The 8,079-nt window shown below is 36.9% G+C and overlaps 1 protein-coding gene across 1 annotated transcript in view; it reads right to left on the reverse strand.

Annotated features, from left to right (window-relative positions):
* The window catches only part of LOC107745928 (synaptotagmin-9-like), a 23,242-nt gene extending 19,318 nt beyond the window's left edge, over window positions 1–3,924 (reverse strand). Inside the window, exon 1 of the mRNA XM_016559965.1 lies at window positions 3,346–3,924. Within this exon, the coding sequence (XP_016415451.1) occupies window positions 3,346–3,493 (148 nt within the window). The 5' untranslated portion in view covers window positions 3,494–3,924. The remainder of the gene's footprint in view (window positions 1–3,345) is intronic.
* Between the last annotated feature and the right edge of the window lie 4,155 nt (window positions 3,925–8,079).

The following is an 8,079-nucleotide window of genomic DNA, read 5'->3' on the forward strand; positions in this document are numbered from 1 at the left end:
GAAAAAAAAAAAAAAAAAGGTAGATCGTACAAAAAAATACGCCAGATCGTACAAAAAATATAAAATAACAAAATAAAATGTATGCACTTAAAAACAATCACATTCTCTACAGTCACTGTGTCCTCAAGGTTAAGGTACGAACATATAATATGAATAAATGATGCAACAGGGAACATACTCTGCCTAGCAGCCTCACTGAGACACATATTCAGTCCGATAATATTTCATGCATATTGTTTCAGTGTGGGACTCTAAAGGTAAGCTAAACAGGACACCAAGCTTAACTCTGAACTAAAAAACAATGATCATGCAATGTAGATTTCCAAGTATCATAAACATTAGGGTATGAGTTACTGGCTGAGATGATGAAACATGGTGGCAAAAGTGCTAATGAAATTTACTTGAATCTACAAGATAAGGAAACTTTTGTGAAACGTACAATTCCTAAAATATGTGACTAGCAGGTGAGCAGCTAATAGCTCACGCCAAATGAATCAAGTGTGGGAGATTGGTTCTAATGAACTATTTTTGGTGTGAGAGTTTTTCTGAAGATGTTTTTTGTTAGACAAATGGAGGTCCTGCTTAAAGTTAAAAGGTCCAACAACCTTTTTTATAGAGGCATCGCCTGTTTGTTTACTACCGAGTGTACATTAGCCTGACTAGCTTGAGAAATAGTTTGTGTAATGTGAGTGTAATTCCTGATTTTAAATATCTGTAAAAACGTAACAAACATTTTAAAGATTTAGCTCTTTCTCCTTTCAAATATCTAAGAGCTGTACTTGTACAACTGGAAATCACATTTCCAAAATGGCTGCCGAGTGAACTAGCCACAAAAGGGAGGTTGATTTAAAAGGAGTCAAATTCAATTAAGCTTGTTCACTCAATGTGGAGATATTCCTTTGTTTTAAGGCATTAACAGCAAGCATTCAGAAAGAGCAGTGCATCTCTATGGAAACATCTTCATGTTGCATCTGTGATGGTTACAAATATGGAAACTAAAGATTGCGTCTCATGGTTTTAAAATGATTCTACAATCCCACAAGACACTAAACTCATTTCTAAGCTCTGACATCACATTATTCACTTATCCAACACAAGATTAATGACACTGGCTTAAAGCGAATTTGTTTACCATCACTCTCCAAAAAAGAAAAACAGATTGCATTATCTTTACTCCTAGTCTTTTTTTGTCCTTTGGGCAAAGATGAACTCACTTTTACATATGAAACAGAGAAACATGAGCCCTCCAGCTGAGGTAAGCACACCTGAACATCTCCAAGAAAGGTCGGGACACTTGCCAGAGAAGTCAAGACATTGGATTTGAGGTGTCAAGTGGATTAGAGCCAGATCTTCCCGACAAATTGCCTCTCCTATCCTAATTTGCATGTTCATTTTATACTACATTCCCAGAGATCATATTGTTATGCATCTTTTTAAGCAGGTGTGACATAAATCCAGACACATGTGGGTATTTGTTCACATGTGAACACAAAAACACTATTTAATCGCGCACCATACGTATTACGAGCATGTAGGTAGTTCGAAAGACCATATTCACCCAGCTCAACCTCTCACGACGTCTATTTTTATTTCTGCTTCTGTAATTCCAGGTGGCAGATCGCAGATGCTAGCAGCTGTTAGCCAATCAGAATGAAGCCGGGAGGCTGTTTGCGAATTTGACGGCAAGACACAATGTTTTTTCCACCGCAGGGAAGAAAAGTGTTTATAGGTCAACCAATCGAAGACTTTTATGACAGTCCAGATGTCAACGCTAGTAGAAACTATAGCTATGAATAAATATGACTCACACAATACAGTACACAACCTTCACAGTCAATAGCCCTTCACTGGCACAAATTATCAGCATGGGTCATGGACATGTCATAAACTTGCCGTGTGAGAACGAAACGCTGTCTTCCTGTGTCTGAACCGTCAGTTACACAAATACCTGTCAATATGTGTCCACACCATGTCGTCTGAACTGTCTATCCATTACAGTGATGTGTTATTAACCTCTCAAAGTGCCTGGTTCCCTTGGGTTCCATTACAAAAGACTTTCCTCCATACAGGCACTTTGCAGCGACGCATGTGAATTCCCATCAGGCTAAGAGTATATTTACTGGGTTGCTCTGAACTCAGCTGTTCCCTTTCATTAAATTCTTGTACAATCCATCTTGAGGGACTGAATTACTAGTATGAATCGTTCTCCCATGGGGTCTGAAGGCCTCGTGTTAACGGATGTCAATGCTGGGTAATCGCAAAGGAGAAAGTGTACAGTGTAGCAGGGTGGGGTGGAATCCTAATGGCTTCCTGTCGACCGCTCTGTGTCTCGGAGGATAAAGACAACAGCGTCTGAGGAGAGGCTATGATCTATGAATGAAGGTTCAGTGAAGCTAATGTTTAGTTAAGCTCATGTACTTCATACTGAATCAAGCAATGCTCTATTTCTGTCATCGATGACAGGTTTCTTTGGGGATTCACAAGTTTCCTGTGAAGCCTTCTAGGAACGTTGAATGCCTGTATAATCATTTTATGCTTAATTTAACTTCTGAATGCATAAATCAACAAAAAAGGTTATTAATGTTCCTGCAAGAATATTAGTGCTAAAATTACACTGCATCTGATATGCTGCAGAATCAAATCTGAATTAATGTAGGCTCCATTTTCAAATGCTAAAATACAGGACAGCTCTAAATAGGTCATTAATACTGGACTGTGGGGAATGATGATTGGGGCTTGTTTTGTGTGTGTGTGTACACTTTTCCTGACTACACTAATAAAATAGATATATTAATATCTCTATCTATCTATCTATCTATCTATATTTTTTCCCAGAATTCACAGCGAACCACATTTACTTTAAAATAATAACTTTATTTACTTTCAATTTAAGAAAAAAACTGACCTAAGTCTTTAAAAAAAACAAAACAAATAAGAGAAAATATTACAAAATAAAACAGTTAGGGGGGAAATCTAGTAAACTGAATTGTGTAATAAGACGTTGACAACAACAGTTTAATATCAGCGTTCATTTTAATAAATACTGCAGGTTGTTTTAGATCATTTATTGGGTGTGGTTACTTTAATGACAACAAACTCCATCAATGCTAGCTGCTAATTAGCCGAACGCATTAATGAAATTTACATATTTAAATTTAAGAAATTTGCTTCTAATAACTTTCTAGCAAGTAAAAAATGGTTGAAAGTGCCATGACAACAAGTTTAAGGGTCGTATGTAGTTTGAGAGCAGCTGAACGCGACTTTTTAAATGTGATTTGATTAGTTACGATACACAAAACATGAATAAAACTTAATTTGAAGACAGGAATAAAACAATTTCCTTACCAGAGTCCGAATATCTCGGTCTCCCGAGATCGCGGAAATAGTAGGTGAAATCCAGGCAGTTTTTATCTTGCACCTCTCCTCTCGAGCACAGATCGGACAGAAGCTCCAGCGCCTTTCCACAAATCTCATCCTCTCTGTCTGCAGGCATTTCCCACCAGCATCCTTCTGAATGAAGACTCCTATAACGCCTGTCGAGACACTGCTGACCGCCACTTCCAGCTTCTGACAGCGCTCTTCATACTCACCCAGCACAATCCCATAAGGAAAGTTGAATTGAACAGTGTCCAGCGGTGTTCAGATCAAAGCCACAAGTTTGCACCTATGGTTTGCACACATGTGAGCGGCTCCAGTTGAACGCATAGCGCTCCGTGACACTGGTTGAATTCACTCAGCTGGGTTACACCCGAAGAAAACACCAAGTGTCGGCGCTGAATTGCATCTTCATGAATGAAAAGCTGTTGGCTGGCTCGCATCTCCCTCAGTACAAGCCTTCTGGGATCCCTTGTCTTCTGCCAATCTAAAACTGCTCCTCCCACACCAGCTTTGCTCTTCTCCACACCAGACTTCTACAGGATCATTTGGCTACTAAATCCCACTTGTGCTCCTCAAATCCATAATAATTCAAGTTGGAGAGAAATTGAAGAATGAGAAAACAGAAAAAAAAATAAAATCTGCCAAAATGGTTTCAGAGAGCAACATTTCGTTAAACAATGTCAGCTGCTGCAAATATATACGCGACATACAAATAAAAAGGTTTTGAAGCGTATACATTTGGTTGTCCTTGTGGTTAAATTTACGATTAAAAACAGATAATTGTCGTAGAACTTGAATGAAGTGATGTAAGTATATGTATATGCCTATTTGAATTTGTGGGGAAAAATTTAGCATTTTTACATTAGTTTTTGAGTAAAAATTACGAACGTTTTTAATTTATTTTACATAGGCTATTTTTAAGTTACTTTGCAATTTAGATAGATAGATAGATAGATAGATAGATAGATAGATGTATAGATGAACCAAGCTGTATATCATTTAAAATATATAGCTATATAAATAGGCCTAGGCTTACTGTGACTGATTCTTTTGACTGAAAAGAACCGGTTCGAAAGAGTCATTTGTTCGCGAATCAGGCATCAAATTGTGCGCCCAACCAATATTAATACTATAATATTAAATAGGCTACATATATCAATCAAATTAAATATAGTAATAATAAAAGTAGGCCTAATCTATTAAGGTCAACCCTCCTTTGAAGAACTGTAACCAAACAAAACAACTGTTACACTTAAATGAGTAGAATAAAATATAGGCTAATTTAATAGGTTTTGAGAAGGATGAATGAACTGAGCCTCAAAGCTTAATCTAAAAATATATATTCTGTTATGTAAACCACCATTATTCCACTTAAACACATTCAATGCACTTTGTGTTGTCTGCACGTGAACTACAAGAGACATCTGACAAAGATCGTCCCAGTTTCTTGATGTATTATATAATGCCGTCGTCAGCAGCACAGATCCCATATCATTTCCAATACCAATAGTCCTGTAATGGAATAATAAGAGGCTTCTCTTGCTCCAAATACAAAGACTCGGGCATCTAGAGCTCTATCACGCTCCAAGACAACATCCGAAGACTTAAGTGGATTCTGTCCTCGCCCTTCCCTTCCTCCGGACCCATCCGTAGCAGCTAATAAACTCAAACTCCACACAGACTCTCCTTGTGTTCCGACATAAACAATTAACCAATGTGACGAGACATACAAAGACTGAAGTCAAAGCTAAGACAAGTGCAGACTGTCCCACATCCAAAGATAAAGGGCTAATGAGATGTGTAGATTCCTCACCCCGGCTTTCCTTTTACCCCTCTCTCTCTTTTTGCTCCTATCTATGGTGGTGTGGTGCCACATCTTGTGTTTTAATTAGCTCTCACACATTGTAAGTGCCAGCCATTCTCCACAGAGTCAACAGACAGAGCTGTTCTCTGTGATAATGTAGGTTCTGTGTTTCCTGTTGGATTATTCATACGGGACTAATCTGTCTCTCTACAGATGTTCAGTCACTTTGAAAGAAAGCAGTCAGTTTAGAGGCACGGCTAAGTACGGCTGGCCTTCTTTTACCTTTATGGCTAGTTAATGTGCTCTGTTTTGTCTTTATAGAACAAAAAGGGATTGCTTGCTTGGTAGAGTTGATGTTTAAAGACTCTGACTAACTTTAAAATGTCTTTAGGGATGGATTTTATGAGATACGCATCTCACTGACAGGGCACCAGACAAAAAAATGAGCCATCCTGGAGTCAAATGACATTTTGTTCAATAAAAATGATTGTTCAGAAGCATTTTAGTTCATTGAGTGCAGTTTATTTACCTTTTAACAACAGTCACTGCTGTGCACTGTGATGAAGGGATGTTTTAGTATAAATACTATGACAATTGAAGCTATAAAAACTAGGATGTTGTTCTGTAGTTTATTTAGATGAAATTTGCTCCAACTTTAAACTGTCACTTCTGATTTTGATTGTATTGTGCCATATCAGTGTCACTCTGTTATGTAAAATGTATTATGTCAACTACTTTACAGTCTTACTCCATAAGTTTAGAATACAATTTGTATTTATATATTGTTTTATTTTAACCAAATAGACTAATGAAATAGAATTAAGCAGACTAATTTGAATCTCGGAAACACTGTCCGATTCATTGTCAATCGGACATAACCGAAAAATGACTTGCAGTTCAGTAATTCAGTAGTCAGTTGTTAAATGCTAATGGTTTTGAGCAATTCAGTGACCGAGTGAGTCTGATTCAAAAGCAAATTTATGACTGTGAATCTTTTTGACCGACTCATAAGGAAAAAATAGTTAGAAACAGTCATTTTTTTACGAATCAGGCATCAGAGATTTTTGAAGATACTCACATGAGATGTAACTCAGAATTTTGAGAAAAAGTCAAAATTGTGAGATAAAAAGTTGCTATTACCTTTTTTATAGTTTAATTCCGACACAGAAAAGTCAGAATTGTGAGATGTAATTTGGAATTCTGAGAAATTCAAAATTGCAAGATGTAAAATCAGAATTCTGAAAAAAAGTCAAAATTGTGAGATAAAAAGTTGCTATTACCTTTAATTCCATCACACAAAAAAAGTCAGAATTGTGAGCTGTAACGCAGAATTCTGAGAAAAAGTCAAAATTGCGAGATGTAAACTGAGAATTCCAAGAAAAAGTCAGGATTGTAAGATAACTCAGAACACTGAGGAAAAAGTCAGAATTGCGAGATGTAACTCAGAATTCCAAGAAAAAGTCAGGATTGCGAGATATAACTCAGAATTCCAAGGTCAGAATTGCGAGATGTGATCTCGCAATTGCAGGTTTTTAACACAGTTTTGAGGAAAATGTCAGAATTGAGAAATGTAAACTAACAATTGTGTGAAAAAGGTCTGATATAGGTCTTAAAAAGGTCTGATTTTTATATTTTTATTCCGTGGATAAAATAAGCTTCCATGTAAACTGGATATTCACACACACACAAACACACACAATTTTCCCTACACTCTAGATTTTAAATTAGTGATGCAAAGATTTTATTGTGTTGCATTTGTGACCATTTTAATCACAGTTTGGAGCCCGACTGATGGTGTTTTTCCAGACGGTAATATTAAAAACAAGCACATACTGCCTGCATTTGTGAATGAGCAGGTTTGGAAGCACTGTCTGGAGATATGCTTAAAAAGCTCTTAAAGATCAAGTTGATTTCTTCAGCCTGAGTTAGAACTACAAACACTACTCAACACATTTTGATCTTAAAGTGACAAAAACTATTCTGAGCTGTGATATGAACTTCAGCAGCAGCAGGCTATTCCTCCACTATTCCCCCTTTAACCATCAATAGCATGAAGCAATACCCAACGTGGGGTCCTGGGAGGTTCAAATAAGTCTCTAATGTTGGACATGTTGATGCCAGTGGCCATCACATATTATTCAAGTGTGTTATATGCTGGCTGAAGCAAAAAGAAGCCTCACAGCCATTGAGTATATATCAGTAGCCACAAGACGTTATACTGGGGCTCGATCAAATTCACTTTTATTGAAGAATGCTCAGAAAGAGCTATGACAGAGCACACTTATGTAACATGGAACGCTCTACTTGTTTGAAGACTATGTGGAGTGTTCTGACAGCTACACAGAGCATCACCTTAACCATTATATTGATAAATCTTGTGTAAGCACAATGAAATGCTGTCACATCCTCTTTTATTGTGCTCTATGATTTCATGCTTGATTCTAAATGGATTGTCTTGTCACAATGGTGGTAGATTTTGTTAGCAATTTGTTTTTAAAGCACACTATGCTTTTAAAATTCATGTTTAAGATATGATTGTGTAATTCACTATATGGAACAAAACAGGAACATTAAGAAATTTTAAGCAGTTCAGGTGTTTCTAACAATCTTTGAGCTCCTAACAGCTTATTTTAGAATTATTTATACTGTACTAATATTTTGAATTTGAATATCTGATGAAGTCTTCAGTGTTTGCGGTGTGCTACAATCATATTCATTCCTTTGGTATAGACTTTACTACTGCATTCAATCACTGGCAAATAGTGAGATAAATCTCGTTCTACATATAAATAACCTATAGTTCTGTCATGACAACTCTCTGAGAGTTTAGCATGGTAATGTACATGGCAATGTTATGTGTTTGGTCTTGGTGGAGCCCCCCCCCGAATTATATATAT

Source organism: Sinocyclocheilus rhinocerous, unplaced genomic scaffold (assembly GCF_001515625.1).
Source record: "Sinocyclocheilus rhinocerous isolate Xijiao unplaced genomic scaffold, SAMN03320098_v1.1 scaffold2183, whole genome shotgun sequence".
NCBI classification, from domain to species: domain Eukaryota; kingdom Metazoa; phylum Chordata; class Actinopteri; order Cypriniformes; family Cyprinidae; genus Sinocyclocheilus; species Sinocyclocheilus rhinocerous.